General features: G+C 37.3%; 1 protein-coding gene across 14 annotated transcripts in view; it reads right to left on the bottom strand.

Annotated features, from left to right (window-relative positions):
- The window catches only part of celf5a (cugbp, Elav-like family member 5a), a 199,645-nt gene that overhangs the window by 17,700 nt on the left and 162,046 nt on the right, over nucleotides 1-19,899 (bottom strand). For 8 of the 14 annotated variants that reach the window (XM_026198312.1, XM_026198315.1, XM_026198307.1 and 5 more), the window contains exon 6: nucleotides 4,791-4,937. In XM_026198312.1, the coding sequence (XP_026054097.1) occupies nucleotides 4,791-4,937 (147 nt within the window). Of the gene's footprint in view, nucleotides 1-4,790; nucleotides 4,965-19,899 lie in introns of all 14 variants that reach the window. The other 6 variants (XM_026198303.1, XM_026198305.1, XM_026198306.1 and 3 more) reach the window with 1 other exon arrangement.

Here is a 19,899-nt window from a genome sequence, read left to right as displayed (position 1 = left end):
GCCTCGCTCCTTTTTCTGCTGTTTGCTAAAGAACATCTTCAGGACTAAACATGGTGATGGTGCATATATAGTTTTGGTTCTACCAGAACTTGTTTTAGGTCCTAAACATATGCACGTATATAAGCCCAGATATTAATGCTTGGGACTAATTAACATTCTTCCTTAAGTAGTATTTTGTCTTGTTTTCCAGAAAATCATCCAAACAATATAGCATAATATGCTGCATGTAATCAGTTCTAATATCATATACACAACCATTCAAAGGTTTGTAATCATTAAGACGTTTCTGAGAATCTCTTATGCTCACCAAGCTGCATTTATTTGATCAAAATATATTTAAACAGTAATATACTGAAATTCAAAAGTACTGTTGTCTATTGAAATATACAGATTTGGTGCGCAAAAAATATGAATTATTATTAATAATGTTAAAAACTTTTTTTTGCTACCTAATATTTTTGTGTAAACCTGCATACACTTTGAATTACTATCTATAAAACAAGATAAATTTAAAAAGCAAAAATCTCGTAATCTTGTAGGTACCTTTTTTAAGATTAAATATTTCTACTGGGAACAAAACACAAACATCTCAGAATGGAGGCAATAAATCTCAGTAACAAGGAAGTGGCAGAGTTACCTTCTATAAAACCAGATTTACTTTTATCCAGGAGCTCACTATAAACATACAGACTATTTAACTAATTAAAAATGACCTCACTCAGGATTTACTTCGAACTAGGGATAGTTAGATTCACCAATTCACATCAGTACATCGCAATAAAAGTTAACTATACCATGCATCGATTTAAAAAATGTGAATTTTGATACAAGTTGACATTTGTATTACAATGCATCATTTTTAACATATTTGAATCAGTAAAAAACTATTTTATATATATATATATATATATATATATATATATATAAATTTGTGACCAATATTTTATATGTAGATAGATTTCACATGTCTAAACGGTTTCTAATGCTCATTCTCTCATCGGCCACTGCTGCTACGTGATTACGACATATCACAACAGTTCGTCAGAAGGCACTTAAGTTAATTTATTTATGATTTGCTGTCTGTCTGAACCATTACCTATACCATACTGAATTGCATAGCATCATATTTTTTTCCCCATTTCATTATATTGCATTGAACTGAACTGCATTGTGTTAAATTGAATAGAAATCGTATCGCACCGTATCCGTTTCAGCTTCATATGTATCGTTAATATATCGTATCGTTGACAATGCATGTGTATCGCATGGGCCTCAGTTATGTAGATTCAGATTCCTACTAAAATCTGTTGCTCCACTATGAAAATACTTAACCTAAATAAGAAACTAAATGATGTAGACGTAGTCATTTTACACTAATGTGCACTATAGCTCCACCTGTGGCAATACTGCATTGCCCTAAAAATTATGTTTCACAATGCATCCAAAATCAAATTTGCATGGCTATAAGCATTTGCACTCACATACTTATGTAAAATATGGGGTCTGAGTGCACTTCCTTTTCGATATTTCTTCACCATATATTTACTTACAGAGGGTGGTTTATATGTACAGTATATAGTAGCCATATTTCTACAAAGTATCCATTTATGACTAGAAAGACATTTTGAGTAAAACATACAAAATTCTACTGAGGAGCTAGGGTTGAGATTGTATATTTCTCTATAATACATCAATCATGTTGTCTATTTCTAGATCCTCCATCAGAAGGAATGCTTTCAAACAATGCATAAAAACTATTAAAAGATGCATAAAAAAACCCTTTGAATAGCCAGCACTGGTATATTTCTCAACAACAGGGGGCAATGTAGGTTAATAGCAGAACATGTGCCCCCCTCCTCAGCGCCCTCCTCCCCAAAATACCCAGACAAACATTCCCCTCATTAATGTTGGCTTCAGAACATTCTGAAGTGCTTTCAAGCAATTTGTGCGTCATATTAATCTAATGCACCGTCTCTGGTGATTGGCATCAAGTAAAAGAGATCTTTCTGGCTTTCCATCAACATCCGCGCTTTTATTCATCTTCCCAAAAAAAAGAGAGAGAGAAAAAAAAAAAAGTCGAAAATGAAGATGGCTCTGCTCAGAAAAAGGAAAAAGATCAAACATGAGGCAGCGGGAGAAAAACACAGATAAAAGATGTTCGGCTTGTATTGACAAGAGTGTCTGAAAGAAAATTAATGTTTCTTGCTTTCATCGCGTGTTTATGTCACCCCCCCCCCCCCCCCCCAATTCCACTCCAGAGACGAGGATGGGGCCGCATCTGATATTTCCAACATCTTCATGTACTATTGAATGATAAGCTGTTTGTCAGATTTAGGAGTCAGATGTACCTTTTTGAAAAAAATGCATCTGTCTTTTGGCACGATGTTGTCAGCACTATTACCCCTCCAATTTGCGCTCAGATGCCCCCTCCTCTGCTCTGACTAAAATCCAATTTACTGGCTGTCAGCTCAACCCAGTAATCCTCTGCACAGCTGTGTTTGTGGAAGGAGCCTCTTAATTTGCTCGTCCTCCACGTTTCTAAATGTACCATTGCCATATCTGAAGCTAAATGTTAGCTTATGCGGTTTGTTGCCTGTTTATGAAGGCGCAATGAATGCCTGTAGACGATCCTTTCAAATTCTGCTCATGTGAGGATATGAGTGAACAGAAGAGCGTAGAAAATGCTAGTGGCGCTAACTTGCTATGGTAGGTCATTGCTAAGTGGTAGCTATGCTGTTCTGGGTGTTTGCTGGCTGGTTAGCCCAAATTGAAGAGCCACGAGGAAACAAAACAAAAACAAAAAACTTGTCTATTATATTTTTGTCTTTTTTTCCCCAAACCAGTTGAGCACAAATCCCGCCCCACAGGTGAAAAGACTTAATAGATTAAATTTAGAGTTCAGAAATATCATAAATGGATCCAGTCATGACAAATAGTAATGCTAACTATCTGCCATTGCTATAATAATCTAGCGGTTGTGTGTTAGGTTTACGGTTTAGCATTTACTTCAGTACAGGCAATGTGCATTTTGATTGACATGACCAATCAGCTGGGAGGTGGGGTTTGCACTTAAATAGTTTCAGAAGAAAAAAATAGCATGACACAGTTGCTTTCATAAATGCACCGTATATTTAGCTGCCAGATGAAAATGATAAAGCAATTGCTTTGAAAATTCAAATCCAACTTCTACTGAACAAGCTGCGTAAGTTGAGGTAGGTTATCATTTGTTAAATTACATGTTAGCATTTAGCACTCAGCATTAGTCTTTTTTTTTTTTTTGAGTAAATTTATACAACCTAGCAGAAAATCATGTATTGGGGGAAAAAATATTTAGAGTATCTTTAAAAGCCCCAATCAGTATTTTTATTTTTATTATTTTGGTTATGTAGAAGATGTCTTCCCTGATATATTGACACCTAGTGGTGTGGAAGCATTACATAAAAATCTACAACTGTAAAAATGACCATTTTCAGTGTTTCTATCGTTAACTAAAACTATTACAAATTGTACCAATAAATATTTTCTGATTAATATTTAGATGAAAAATGTAAAAAAGAATGTAACTAAAATTAAGTTTGTTGAAATACTACAACTGCTAAAACTTAAAGCTGTAAATAAAAATACACTATGAAAAATGGCAAAATCACTAACAAAACAAGAAATGTAAATTTAATCTGCACTGATTAAAGTATTCAAATTAAAGCTTATTCAAAATATTCATAAATATTCTAATAGTAAACAATAATACACTGACACTAACAGGCAGGATTAATTTATTCCACAATCAATAATAATCAAATGTAGGGTTGGATTAATATGGCAGCTCTCGAGGTGACTCGTTAGGCTACTAATATGACTGGAATCATCATCTCATATGATGCACTGATAACAACAAAAAAAATATATATAATATAATTGTGAGTGCCCCTTTAAATATGCTTCTGTGTATCTGGTTTAAAATAACAAAACCCTTGATTAGTTTAGTCAAAAACAAGAAGCAAAAAAGATATCTGATAAAAAGTCGCAAACTTCGACATGCGATATCATAAAGCAGTTGGTTTTGGCATGTTGTGGCTCGAGCTGGAACAGTGAATTATAGAGACAGTGTCATTTCCACAGAGTTGCACACTGCACCATCTCTGACACGGGAGATAAAAGTCACTGCCAACCTGTGGGAGCCACAGCAACCACCCGGCCTGCCTTCCCGCACACGGCTCTCTCGGACCATTTGCATTTCCTGCGGACGCTCAGCATCTCATGAATGTTAATAAGGGCATATTTTTCCCATGTACTGGCCCGGCAGTTACTGTGGGATTGTCCGTACGCACATCTTCCGCTGACCCACGCATGTCTGTGATATGAAAATGAGTGTGAATGATAAGCCCCCGGGGGCCGGATCGACTCCAACAATTAATCCTGCCATTTACGAGAAAAATTTGCCTATGCCGGAATACATGAATATATGTATATCTATCTACCCCATATGGAGGAACTAACTAGAAACTATCCGTTTTATAGTATCTCTCCCTAAAACTGAACCGAGATGTCCCTCATGAATGAATATTAGGGACTGACTCAACCAGTCGCGGCTGCCTTTCAACCTCCCCCGTTATGAGGCAACCGATGCGAGCTATAAATACCCAGTTGAAGATTTTCCTATGGAATATTCTGAGTCACTCTGGGAACGTGAGCGAGGACGTGTGGGCATGCAGGGACGGGGAGGGTACGTGGGCGGCAGTGAGATCATCAAAACGTGCCCAAGTGCCTCAGAGGGGAGGAAGGGTACTCACCGCGTGTGCGTAGGTGCTGTAGGTGCTGAAGGGCAGGGCGATAGCAGGGTTGAAGATGCCAAACTGGCCCACCATCTGCTGCATGCGGCGGATGGTGCGCTCCTTGTCCGTGTCGGCAAACTTGACCACCAGGCTGGACGACGCGCCCTGAGGGAGGAGAGAATCGGAGCCAGTCTGAGGAGAGAGGGCAGGCTGCGTTTAACCTCCCGCTTTGCAAACGAGACCGTCGACCACCACAGAAAACACAACAATTAAAAAAAAATAATAAAAGATAGCAGGACAATTGTGGTAGCTACATGTGACTACACCATTACAGTGACACTATGTAATTCAATTCAATTTTAGAAAAATATAAATAATTGAATGAATTTAAAGAAACAGTTCACTGAAAAAAAGACAGTTCTGTCATCGTTTAAAGCCTGGAATGTTAACAATAATTATAAATGTATAAAGCCAGTCGCACAGCAGATGAGAAGCATAGCATCTATTGCTGCGGCACCTGGGGATCAGTTCGGGGTTCAGTGACTTGCTCAAGGGCACCTATGTCGTGGTATTGTCAGCCCGAGACTCGAACCCATAACCTTAGGGTTAGGAGTCATACTCTATAACCACGACTTCCCCCGATCTTCATATTGTTTTGAATTTTTGATAGGCGCTGCAGACAGGTGACGAAAGAGGGCCGCCAGTGTGTGTTAACTCATAGAAAACAATGTGTATGATTTTTTTTTTTTTTTAACGCTGCACGACATTGCGCTTCTATATCGCCAATCTCATAGAATTCGATTATTAAAATTTTATAGTTATAGTTATCATATTTAGAGTAAACAGCCCTTTTAACTCATTGTCATGAACTTTCAAACTTGTATGACTCCATGAAACACAGATTACACAAATTAATATCCTATAAGTAAGAACCATCCGAGAAGTACATTGTCCATACATCTTGCATGCTGTATTTGAAGCTATATAATAGCTTTTTGTAAGTTATACACCCAACATTTATTACTCACTTAAACTTCAAAAAATAAAATAAAATAAAATACAAGCACTGTCCCTTTAAGGATGATCAAAACCTTAAGGTCTCACGTGAATTGCATATTTGAATCTACCATGACTTTTTCACTTCAACATCACACCAAACACAAAGTGGCTGGATACATTTAACAATAAAAATAACAGTTACGCTTTTTCCTCTAAGAAAAACTAAGTAAAACAACAACATACTGATTCTGAATGACTGTTTAACAAACTCTTAACATCAAACCTTCAGGCAAACAAACAAATACATCTACAAACTGTTAGCGGCATCAGTAGATTGACATGAGCCTTGGCAGCTTGAAGGTTACATAACAAAGTCTATTTCAGATTTCGTTACTTGATAGGATATGATATCGCACCTGAAATATCAAACGGATTAGATGAAGACTGTGGGTGTGTTTTGAGATTGACAAGGCCACCGGTGATCGTGGACTGACCTTGAGTGTGTGGGTTTCTAAGTCTGGCTCACTCATTCTCTCCTGTACCATGGTAATGAAACACGAGAGCCGTGCTCACATTCATTATGAATCTCTCAATGACTCAATGCTACACTTGACCTTTATCAGCCTACAAAATCACCTGTTCCAGCATGCCCCCCCCCCCCCCCCCCCAATTTTTTTTTCAAAAAATAAACTACTAAATCGATTTTGGCAAAAAGGCCAAAATATAACTGTCATCTGATGGTAGAGAAAGGTTGTGCATCAGCCAAGATAAGAGGCTGGTTGAAAATGACGGGAAAATGTCAATAAGCAGCCACAATAAAGGAGAATATCAGGTGAGGCCACAAATGTATTTGTGGTTAGGTTTTCAAATGGTGGGACGTGTCCCAAAAATGGGTTGCAGGACTATATCTAAGCAGGAGAAAAAAAACTATGCTAAATGGCAACATAAAAAAGCAACTAATCATATAATTGTTCATAATTTTGTCAAAACACAATGTGCTTTGTGCAGTGACTTATTTACTTAATAAGGTATTTATAACTTTTTATTTAAATGTATTTTTTTTTTTTTCGTTTTCATTTTATTTAAATTTCTAGTAAGTGTATTGTTCTTTTGTCATTTAGATTTAATTTGTTACATATCTATCTATTTATCTATCTATCTATCTATCTATCTATCTATCTATCTATCTATCTATCTATCTATCAATCAATCTATCTATCTACAGTACATAATTGTATATATATATATATATATATATATATATATATATATATATATATATATATATATATATATACACACACACACACACACAAGGGGAGCTGCACAAGATCCCGGGCCCTATGCATTGGTCCTAATGGGCCCCCCTCCCCTTGAAAATATATATTCCAGACTTTTCAAGGACCCTCTCTTCCTTTGGGGCTCTGGTAATCAGTACTGGTTTTACCCCCAGTCCAGCGCCCCTGCACACACACACACATACTGGGCCCTATTTTAATGATCTAAGTGCATGCTTTAAAGCGCACGGTGCATTCAGGGCATTTCCGAATCCACTTTTGCTAGTATAATGGTGGGAAAACCAGTCTGCGCTTCTGGCACATGGTCTAAAAGGGCTGTCCCTATTCTCTTAATGACTAATGGGTGTGTTTTTGGGCATAACATGCAATAAACCAATCATAGTCTCATTTCCCATTCCCTTTAAGAGCGAGTTGCACTCGCGCCATGATGGATTCGCTTTTTAAATGGCAGAATTTTAATGCTCTACCACTGTGTTCATATGGCATTGAATTAGGAGTGCAAAAGGTTGCAGCGAAAAAATCCGCCTGAACACACCTTTTTTAGAACAGCACGCCCATGGGCACACAAATGGGCGCAAATGCTTCTGCTATTTAAACAATGCAGCGCAGCATGGGAAAATGAGAACTACATCATGCTGAAACTACCAAAAACACTCTATGTATGTACGTATATATATATATATATACAGTATTGTTCAAAATAATAGCAGTACAATGTGACTAACCAGAATAATCAAGGTTTTTAGTATATTTTTTATTGCTACGTGGCAAACAAGTTACCAGTAGGTTCAGTAGATTGTCAGAAAACAAACAAGACCCAGCATTCATGATATGCACGCTCTTAAGGCTGTGCAGTTGGGCAATTAGTTGAAAGGGGTGTGTTCAAAAAAATAGCAGTGTCTACCTTTGACTGTACAAACTCAAAACTATTTTGTACAAACATTTTTTTTCTTCTGGGATTTAGCAATCCTGTGAATCACTAAACTAATATTTAGTTGTATGACCACAGTTTTTTAAAACTGCTTGACATCTGTGTGGCATGGAGTCAACCAACTTGTGGCACCTCTCAGCTGTTATTCCACTCCATGATTCTTTAACAACATTCCACAATTCATTCACATTTCTTGGTTTTGCTTCAGAAACAGCATTTTTGATATCACCCCACAAGTTCTCAATTGGATTAAGGTCTGGAGATTGGGCTGGCCACTCCATAACATTAATTTTGTTGGTTTGGAACCAAGACTTTGCCCGTTTACTAGTGTGTTTTGGGTCATTGTCTTGTTGAAACAACCATTTCAAGGGCATGTCCTCTTCAGCATAGGGCAACATGACCTCTTCAAGTATTTTAACATATGCAAACTGATCCATGATCCCTGGTATGCGATAAATAGGCCCAACACCATAGTAGGAGAAACATGCCCATATCATGATGCTTGCACCTCCATGCTTCACTGTCTTCACTGTGTACTGTGGCTTGAATTCAGAGTTTGGGGGTCGTCTCACAAACTGCCTGTGGCCCTTGGACCCAAAAAGAACAATTTTACTCTCATCAGTCCACAAAATGTTCCTCCATTTCTCTTTAGGCCAGTTGATGTGTTCTTTGGCAAATTGTAACCTCTTCTGCACATGCCTTTTTTTTAACAGAGGGACTTTGCGGGGGATTCTTGAAAATAGATTAGCTTCACACAGACGTCTTCTAACTGTCACAGTACTTACAGGTAACTCCAGACTGTCTTTGATCATCCTGGAGGTGATCATTGGCTGAGCCTTTGCCATTCTGGTTATTCTTCTATCCATTTTGATGGTTGTCTTCCGTTTTCTTCCACGTCTCTCTGGTTTTGCTCTCCATTTTAAGGCATTGGAGATCATTTTAGCTGAACAGCCTATCATTTTTTGCACCTCTTTATAGGTTTTCCCCTCTCTAATCAACTTTTTAATCAAAGTACGCTGTTCTTCTGAACAATGTCTTGAACGACCCATTTTCCTCAGCTTTCAAATGCATGTTCAACAAGTGTTGGCTTCATCCTTAAATAGGGGCCACCTGATTCACACCCGTTTCTTCACAAAATTGATGACCTCAGTGATTGAATGCCACACTGCTATTTTTTTGAACACATCCCTTTCAACTAATTCAACTAATTGCCCAATTGCACAGCTTTAAGAGCGTGCATATCATGAATGCTGGGTCTCATTTGTTTTCTGAGAATCTACTGAACCTACTGGTAACTTGTTTGCCACGTAGCAATAAAAAAATATACGAAAAACCTTGATTATTCTGGTTAGTCACATTGTACTGCTATTATTTTGAACAATACTGTATATATAGCTGCATAACTTTTTACTGTACACTGTAAGTGTACTGATCCATAATTTTCTAAAACTTTTTGCTTTAAATCAAATGTTCTAGTTTAAATAAGAACCGCTGATTAAAAATATTTTTGATCAAAGAACTTTTCAAAAAGCCTGCAGTGATTATGAAAAAAAAACCCACTGGATATCTGGAACCAAGGCTGCTGAAAAAAAAATGGGTGGTAACTGTTGTTCTCTGTATTGTTTTCGGAATGCTTAGCAAGGGCCAAGTACAAAGCAATCAGTTTGCACATCCAAGCTCGACAACGCTGGCTCTGGGCATACGGCACTCACGTAGGCGTTTGTAAGGGGTTGCCAGAAAAGCAACGAAAGACAGTCACTGGGGAAGATAAATTTACATTAAGTCATCTTGCAGATGCTTTTATCAAAAGCGAATTACAATTGGGATGTAGATTCGATTTCACTCCGTTTCAACCTTCATGCCCTCAGCCTTTCCAGAACTGTTTTATTGCATTGTTTCCTCAACTGCTTAGTTAGGATATCATTATCGGGGACACTATCAATGCGTTCAGTCACTGCTCATTAGTTGTGCTGCATGACTAAACTAAATGGACTTTTGCAGGTCAAGAACTGTACGACAAAATGCCCAAGTGTAAGACGGCACAAGTTTGCAATCTCTAAAAAAGGCCTTATCTTGTATCCCTTCAGGGTTTTTTTTATCACCAAAGTAGTTAAAATGATTTCTGGGTAAAACCTCAAGGGAGTTAGAGACATCTGTGGACTGGAATAAAAACATTTGGCATTTAGAAAAGACTGGTGAGATGTGTTAAAAGTTTGACAGCGGACCTGCAGCATCTTTTTTTTGTTTTCACTGATGGAAGTGATAGTTCAGTCAAAAAAAAATGAGAATTGTGTTATCATTTCTCACCCACATCATTCCAAATCTGTATGACTTGTTTTCTTCAGTGGAAGACAAATGGAGATGTTTTGCACAATCTCCAAGTTGCCTTTCTCCATACAAAGAAAGGGAATGGTTACAACAATTTTCTGTTATTAATAATGTATATTTCAATCTATTCATTACAATAACTTACTGTATGACTTCAGAAGACTTTACTAAAAAAGGTGTAAGATTTACATTGAAACAATAAATTACTTGTACACTTTAAAAAACATTTTTTACAAGAAATTCAAAAGAAATTACAAATTAATTGAATTAAATCTGAAATTTTGAAGCAGAAAAATATTTTATTTTCTCTCTCTCTCTCTCTCTCTCTCTCTGTATATATATATATATATATATATATATATATATATATATATATATATATATATATATATATATATATATAATTGTACTCCAATAATCAGTTTTACTTAAACTTTTTACATCAAATCATTTAGACTATTTATTTGATGTTTTTATAGGGTTCAGTTGTATTTTTGAAGCTCGACAACCTTGGCCAATATTCTCTGGAAACTTACGGAGCCCCGCACATGACATGCAAGAAAAAATTTACTTATTTGTTCCTTCGATGTACTAAAACTTGCACACGATTACTATTTCGTTCCCTCGATTTGCTAAATCTTGCGCACAATTCACTTATTAGTTCTCTCGATTTATGATTCGTGTGTTCAATTTGTAAATCAAGGAAATCAAATAGTAAATTGTGCACATGATTTAGCCTACTATTTTTTTTCCTGCATGCCATGTGCGGGACTCTGTAGAAACCGGTTTCTACCACAGAGAATAAAACTCAGAATTGCAAAATATAATCTGGATCTGGGGTCGCAACTACTTTTTAAAATGTTTTTATCGGTGGCAAAAAATTGACTTCCATACCACACACTTTTACTGTATTAAGAGTTTTAGTGTTCCCTAGAACAAAGTAGGAGTAAATGATGACAGAACATTCATTTTGGGTGAACTTTCCGTTTAACTTCTTGAACTCGTGGTATTAAGTTGTATGCAGACATTAGGCCTACGCTGGCATTTTAATCTTAACCTCAAATGCGATTATCTGCAGCTCTCAGAGTATTTATTGGAAGCCTAGATGTTCTGCACACCACCTTGAGCTATTACGAAGGAGAACACAATATTTACTGTGTGTTATGAAAGTTCTTGGGCAAAGCCAATAAAAGAGGAAATTCAATGTTCCTTTAGTCCTAAGTTTGGAGCATTCAGAATTTTCAGAATGTGTTGATGGTATTTGTCCAATCCTTTCTTGACTGTTTGTTTGCTTTAGCTCGGAGACATCCGGCGAATATCAGGGCCGAGGGCTTGTTGGTCCAGCAAGATATAGGCTATGCGTTTGTAAGAGAAATTGATAGAAAGAGAGAGAGAGAGAGAGGAAAAGGCAGAGAGAGAGAGAGAGAGAGAGTGGTGGTTGATCTGTGAAGTAAAACTCTCATTAAATTTTAAGCCGCCAAGCACCCGGAGGAATTCCCATAGGTCCAGGACCCAGCGAAATGGATGCAGGAGAGGAAGTAAAACTGTGGGAATAAAAAGTGCAGCTGTTCTATAGAGGAAAAAGAGGAGGAAAACGAGGGCTTGGAATCAAAGTGTGCTGCATCTTTACGTTTCACACTTTTTCTTTTCTGTGTGAACATTGACCATAAAGGCACTAACTAAGCCATATATTTGATGTAACTTTACCTCCACACATCTGTCTCTGTGCATTAAATATGAATAAGATAACAAAAAACTGATTATCTTTGACAAAGATCAGCTGAATCTGTTGCTGCTTCTTGTAGTTAAAAAAAAAAAGTTTACCAATTTCTGAGGTCTTTTTAATGTTCAATGACTTTTAATTACTGCATTGAGATATATATATATATATATATATATATATATATATATATATATATATAGAGAGAGAGAGAGAGAGAGAGAGAGAGAGAGAGAGAGAGAGAGAGAGATACAGGTTCTGGTGATATAATTAGAATATCATCAAAAAGTTTATTTATTTCACTAATTCCATTTAAAAAGTAAAACTCTATTATATTCATTCATTACACACAGACTGATATATTTCAAATGTTTATTTATTTTAATTTTGATGATTATAACTGACAACTAAGGAAAATCCCAAATTCAGTATCTCAGAAAATTAGAATATAACTTAAGACCAATACAAAAAAGGATTTTTAGAAATCTTGGCCAACTGAAAAGTATGAACATAAAGTATGAGCATGAAAAGCACTCAATACTTAGTTGAGGCTCCTTTTGCCTGAATTACTGCAGCAATGCGGCGTGGCATGGAGTTGATCAGTCTGTGGCGCTGCTCAGGTATTATGAGAGCCCAGGTTACTCTGATAGGGGCCTTCAGGTCTTCTGCATTGTTGGGTATGGCATATCGCATCTTCCTCTTCACAATACCCCACAGATTTTCTATGGGGTTAAGGACAGGAGAGTTTGCTGGCCAATTAAGAACAGGGATACCATGGTCCTTAAACCAGGTACTGGTAGCTTTGGTACTGTGTGCAGGTGCCAAGTCCTGCTGGGAAATTAAATCTGCATCTCCATAAAGTTGGTCAGCAGCAGGAAGCATGAAGTGCTCTAAAACTTCCTGGTATACGGCTGTGTTGACCTTGGACCTCAGAAAACAACACCAGCAGATGACATGGCACCCAAAACCATCACTGACTGTGGAAACTTCACACTGGATCTCAAGCAACATGGATTGTGTGCCTCTCCTCTCTTCCTACAGACTCTGTGACCCTGATTTCCAAAGGAAATGCAAAATTTACTTTCATCAGAGAACATAAATTTGGACCGCTCAGCAGCAGTCAAGTCCTTTTAGTTTTGAGAAGATTTTGACGCTGTTTGTTGTTCAGGAGTGGATTGACACAAGGAATGCGACAGCTGAAACCCATGTATTGCATATGTCTGTACGTAGTGCTTCTTGAAGCACTGACTCCAGCTGCAGTCCACTCTTTGTGAATCCCCCCCACATTTTTTAATGGGTTTTGTCTCACAATCCTCTCCAGGGTGCAGTTATCCATATTGCTTGTACTTTTTTTTCTACCTCATCTTTTCCTTCCCTTTGCCCCTCTATTATTGCGCTTGGACACAGAGCTCTGTGAACAGCCAGCCTCTTTTGCAATGAACTTTTGTGTCTTGCCCTCCTTGTGCAAGGTGTCAGTGGTCGTCTTCCCCATGATTGTGTAGCCTACAGCACTAGATTGAGAGACCACTTAAAGGCCTTTGCAGGTGTTTTGAGTTAATTAGATGATTAGAGTGTGGCACCAGATGTCTTCAATATTGAACCTTTTCACAATATTCTAATTTTCTGAGATACTTAATTTTGGATTTTCCTTAGTTGTCAGTTATAATCATCAAAATTAAAAGAAATAAGGGGCCCAAAGTGTGCCAAGAAACTATCCCCCACACCACTACATCACCACCACCAGTCTGAACGCTGAGACAAGGCAGGATCGATCCATGCTTTCATGTTCTTTACTCCAAATTCTGACCCTACCATCTGAATGTTGCAGCAGGAATCAAGACTCATCAGACCAGGCAACATTTTTCCAATCTTCTATTGTCCAATTTTGGTATATATATATATATATATATATATATATATATATATATATATATATATTCATTCATTCAAAATTACAGTATAACTGAGAGCTATCAATTTGAACATTTACTAGACTTTAAAAAAAAACCTTATAATTTATCTGAACTTAAAACAATATTCACATAAGCCCATTCTAATAAATGTCATATATACCTGTGCCCTTTAGCAGAAATGTACATAAACTGAAGTTATCAGTGTTTGAAGTTATAAAACACTAAATTCTAAATTAAATATAGATGAATCCTTAAAGCTTTCGATTTTCTGTTTCTCATTGACATTAGACATCACAGAAGCTGGATATTAAGTTGTTTTGGCTGCTATTTCTTTAGCTGCCGCTGCTGAATTGTCATCTTAGTTATATATTTAAAAAAAAATGCAATTATAATATATTAATGCACTGGCCCTGCCCCCATACATGTCTGTATATCATCTTATATTTCCTACGGTTGACAAATAACCTCGATAAATGCAGTTATGCCCTAAAATTTAAGATATTGAGGCAAAAAATTATCCTGTATGAGTTTTTGTCTCATATTTATATCATATGATAAGCAATATCACATGAGCAGGGAGAGCAATATTACATGAATCCTGTTTATATGTCCGGATAACGACTGCAAATGCAGTTTCATACACCAGTTCAGTAAATAAGAAGTTAATACTATTTTAAATTAGTTTTGTCAACAAAAATGTTACCTAAAGCCACAGCAGAACTGTTGCGTGTCTCCAAGCAACACAGCAAGTTCAATTTCTGAATTTTTCCATGTTTTAAATGAAGGTTTAGGGTGCCACTTGGGACAGGGCCAAGGGCCCATTTATTAAGTGAGCTGTTGACTCAATTCCTGAATTAATTAGCTGTTTGATGAATCGAATGAATGAAGAAAGGCTTAAAGACATTTACCGCCACCTACTGGCATTTAGAGTAATCTTCCATTTAAAAAAGGAGAGGGGGGTGGACTTTAAAGGGATAGTTCACCCAAAATTTTTCATCATTTACTTAAACCTGAATTACTTACTTTCTTTTGTGGAACATAAAAGGAGGTATTTTGAAAACTCACTGAAAAAAGTGTTTCATTCATCCAACAATAAAAAAAAAAATGTGGGTAATAATTCACACACACACACAAATTTAAGTATGGGTTCTGAGTTTGTCATACCACAGAAAAATGTGTTATTAGCCACTCAGCAAAATTTTAACGATAAAATAAGCTATCAAAATTTTTAAAAAATTTGCAGTAGTCTGTTGTGTTTTTCCTCCCATATTAATATATTTGGAATGTCAGAAGAACACATTATCCAAATCTGAACATATCCTTGCACTAATTAGCTTGGTAGGTTGCATTGGTCATTATGGAAGTGAGATGTTGCTTCTTTTTTCTTTAATTTGCACACTGTCAGTAAATCACAGTAAGTAAATTTTGCCCCGTTTAGTAAAACCGGCCCTACCGATTATTGAAAAAGTATATACATAGTGTATATATTCCACAAATAATATTCACGTAGCTAATATTTCAAATAAGACAGCTTCATTTGAAAATAAATAAATATTATATAAAAGAGTTATAAAAATGCATGTAACCCACTAGGCATCATGTTTTAACTCAGGCTATGTGAAGCCAAATATTAACAAGGCTGCAATTTTTGGCCAGTATTTCTCCCGTGGTTGTTGCTCAGATATCCACACAGTCACGAGGAAATGAAAATCCAGCTGAACGCACTGCCATTCAACCATAGACAGTGGCAATCGGTCGGCAGCGCAAACTCTCCTAACCAAGGAGATTGTAATATCAGATAGCAGCGGCAGTTTTCATTTTCCTGTATTTGTTGAAATACGCTCAATCCCTGGCGCATACACTCAGGTGGAAATGAGGCCGAAGCGGAGGGGCTAGAGTTCCTTGACCCCTCCCAGCCTTCGCCGGACGTAATTTCGTCCCTGGTCTTCTGCGTATAATGCTTTCCTGAAGTCTGGCAATGCTTTATCGTACGACAGTGTACATTTTTAATTGCGGGAGGTTGGGGTGGGGGGCACAGGGTTGGCCGTGCATGGTATAAAGCACATGTCAGAACCCTTCCTCAAAGGAGGAAATGTGTATGTATATTCTCTTTGTATTTATGCATCGTTCAGTCAGGAAAAATGCAAACATATTTAACACGAGCTTCTGGAGCTGGAAAATTAGATCAGGATAGGCCTATGTAGCTGTGACCCCATGGCTGTGCCAGCAAGAGAAATGGACAGAAAAGAGGGGCAAACATAGAAAGGAGGCAGCGTGTGCATATGTGTGTGCATGAAGATAATGCACTGACTGCCATGAGCCGGGGGGATTTGAGCCGAATATAAGATTGGACCGACTGTAAGCGTCAAGTAGTTCTGCAATAAGGCCAGTTTCTTGCTGCCCACGAGCACATCATTAGCAGACTGCTTTATGCATGCGTATTTAAAATGAATTAGCGCACGTTTCTTCACTTGACTTGTTCGTGTAATAACTATAAGCTGCATTTGGTTCTTTGAGGGCAAACTGAGGTTGTGAGAGGCTTCTTGGTGTATTTGTGCAACCCAGTAAAGAAGCAAATGATAATCTTTCGCACATCTTTGAGTTTGGTCTTAATCCACTACAAACATTTTGTCAGTTTTTTTTTGGTGAGGCGGTTCTATTTCTATAAACTGAAATCTCACTTGTCCAAATTATTTTAAATGGCTATATCTAAAATATCAAGTTCATTTAGTTGTGATTTTTGTTATTTTACACAGCATTTTGCGTTCGATAATAATAAAGATCACTTTTGTTAAGTTTCTTATCATTAAAACGTCAAGCAGTGTTATTTTTTCCATGTTATTCAATTTTTACAATTTTTTTGGGGGGGGGGGGGATTGCACACCAATTTCCCACCCACACTATAATCACATTTGCCGAAAATACAATTTCATTTATATTTGACTAAAACAAGTTTGAGTGTATATTACACATCAAATAAATTATATTTTATTTTATTTTGCACAGTATTTCACTTTCATTGGGTACAAAAAAAGTTGCATTAGCTTTTGTTAACTTTTCCTAACCAGGCAGAACGAAAGTGACGAGATAAAAGCTATTTCTGCCAAGACCACTATCGTCAAAGACTGACAATAAGCATACAGTTTGGATTGGTGGTATGGTTATGTTCTGAGCAAGAACTCCCTGCATAGACAGAACTGAACCAACAAAAATGTACTGCAGATACTGTTCAAGTTCAATAATTTTATATACACATTTTAGAATTAGTCTGATTCAAAGGAGAATTAGAACACTGAGTCCTGAGGAGCTGGGGATGGAGGGGGGTAATTAGCTATTGAGCAACGTGAAAACTCCTGATGATACTGAGGTACCTCATATATAAAAAAACTTAGATAGGCGCCATATTCCTAAAGATGGGTAGATGGGGTCAGCTGAGAGTCAGCTGATGCGAGCTTGACTAGCGTGACCTGCCAGAACTAACGCTACGCTTGATTTTTTTCCATTTTATTTAAAGTTTTGTTGTTTTATGCTGCGTTGTTATGAAAATTATTTTAAAAAATACTTGTCAAGTTAAACCTATTTCTACTGCAATTTCTATTTCAGTCACTTTAAGCGATGTAGACCCACCCACAGTGAAATCTCATTGGTCTAAAGTCTTGTTTCTCATAAATACAAACAAACGATCGATTGTCATTTGGTTCACTATTGTGCTTTTAGTCTGGACACACAAATAACTTGATGCTGTAAATTTGTTATATCACACCTATTTCTGAAGTAATTTCTTTTCCAATCGCCTAACGCCGTGTAGCCCCGCCCACATTGAAATCTGATTAATCTAAACACCAAATATGTTTTGATTGTCATTTTGTTCAGTACCGTACTTTTAGTATGGATAAACAAATCACTTGACGCTTTAATGTTGTTGCAGCATACCTAATTCTGACGCAATTTCTATTTGAATCAACTCTCACAACAAAGCTCCGCCTACAATGACGTTTTATTAGTCTAAAGTCTTGTTTCTCATATATGAAACATTCAATATGTTCTGATTGGTTGTCATTTCGTTTCGGTATTGGACTCTAGTCCAGACAAACAAATTACTTGTCGCTTCACATCTATTCACGTTGCGTTTTCTGTTCCAATCACTTCACGCAACGTAGAAGTCCTGTTCATCTTAAATGAAAATCAAATACGCTCTGACTGGTTGCCATTTTGTCACTTTGCAGAATATTTTACTTAGATGGCAGAAAAGTGTATTACTTATAAAAATATACTTGTAAAATCGTGTCTGGTGCTAGTGTTACTTTAATAACTGCAAGCTGCTGGTGGACCGAGGGCGTGAGAGGCTTGTGGGTGTTCGGTAAGTTCGCCATCGCTTCTTTTGAAGAGTTTGCAGATGGATGAGTGCTTCATCAAGCCCTGCCTTGAGAAGAACTCCATTATCTCAGCTAAACATCTCACTTTGGCACCTGGGAGCCGCGCGAGTCGTGACCCCTCCTTCTACAACTTCAGACTCGAGAGAATGGAGGCCGGTAAGGTTTTCCATAATCAATTTACCTTCCGAGATGACTATAAACCTTTTTCATCCCTCCCCCATGAGCTTCTTCCACCCTTCCCCTGTCTCTCCACCTCTCTCTCTCTACTTTTCTATCTTGCGTTCCTTCCCGCTCTCTCTCTTTTTCTTTCCTCCACTCCCACCTCAGTACATGCCCATGAATAATTCACCAGTCAATGTGGTGAAAGGTGAGGTAAACAAGTCTATTGCCTAATGTCCCGGGAGGATGGAGGGAAGGAGAGGGGAGAGAGAGAGGAGAGGATATCTGAGCGTGTGTGTGAGGTGATGATTTCAGGACTGTGGTTTACATTTCAATGTCCCTGAATCATTTGCACCTCGGTTGACCCTAAAGGTTATAAAGAGAGCAGATCACAACACAGATCTTTCTCTCGTGCAGCTTCTCTGTGCATTTCTTTCTCTTAAAGTGACAGTCCACCTAAAGAGTGCATTTTACGTACATTATTTAAACATCTAATTTTGTGTTCAAAAGACATAACATGTTTGGGATCACACAGTGGTGAATGAAAAATAATGACTTTTTTTATTTCTAGGTCAACTGATTCTTTAAAAATGTCACTGCGTTGTGAAAAATGAAGAAAAGAAGAAAAAAAAAAGCACAAGGTCAAATGCATTTTGACGGTTCATAGCTCGTCTGTATCCAGCCGGAGTCTTTAAGCAAATAAAGCAGCAGCGTGTGAGCTGCTTGGGATGCGTGTGTGACTGAATAGCTGTGTGATTCAGACAGACTGTGCTGAATAGTCTGCTTTTTAAGGCTCAGCGTCCAGTCCTCAAGATTGAAACGGCCGGACAAAGGCCACGTGCTGATATGCTGGAAATGCAGCTATTCAACAAAACAATATGAGCAAATATGCAGCTCGTAAGTTGAAGTGACTGATTTGTTCTTATTTGTTTGGAATCAGTTTGATTCCTTGTTCCTCTACTACTACTACTACTACACACACACACACACACACACACACACACAGACAGACAAAACCCTTTCTGCTTATTATATGTTAATATTGCTGCTGGCTGCTATTCATGTGGTTTGACCAACAAACAAACAAACAAACAATCATTATTCAACCTCATAACACACACACACACACACACACACACAAAATCTAACCACATATCTGCTAATACTACAAAAACTATTTAGTCACAGTACATGACTCGACTTGGAGGACAAATGTGTGTGTGTGTGTGTGTGTGTGTGTGTGTGTCTGTGTATGTATAATTGCATCCCTGCAATTTCACTGATAATTATTTGTTATGCTTATCTTTTTATGCTTTTATAACAATACTAGATTACTTCAGGTTGTAAATTGTGAATTTTAATCTTTTTTTTGTTTTATACTTGATATTTACACCACATGATAT

The sequence above is a fragment of the Carassius auratus genome, chromosome 22, assembly GCF_003368295.1.
Source record: "Carassius auratus strain Wakin chromosome 22, ASM336829v1, whole genome shotgun sequence".
NCBI lineage: Eukaryota > Metazoa > Chordata > Actinopteri > Cypriniformes > Cyprinidae > Carassius > Carassius auratus.
Note: the sequence above shows the minus strand (reverse complement) of the source record. Positions and strands in the feature narration are given on the sequence as shown.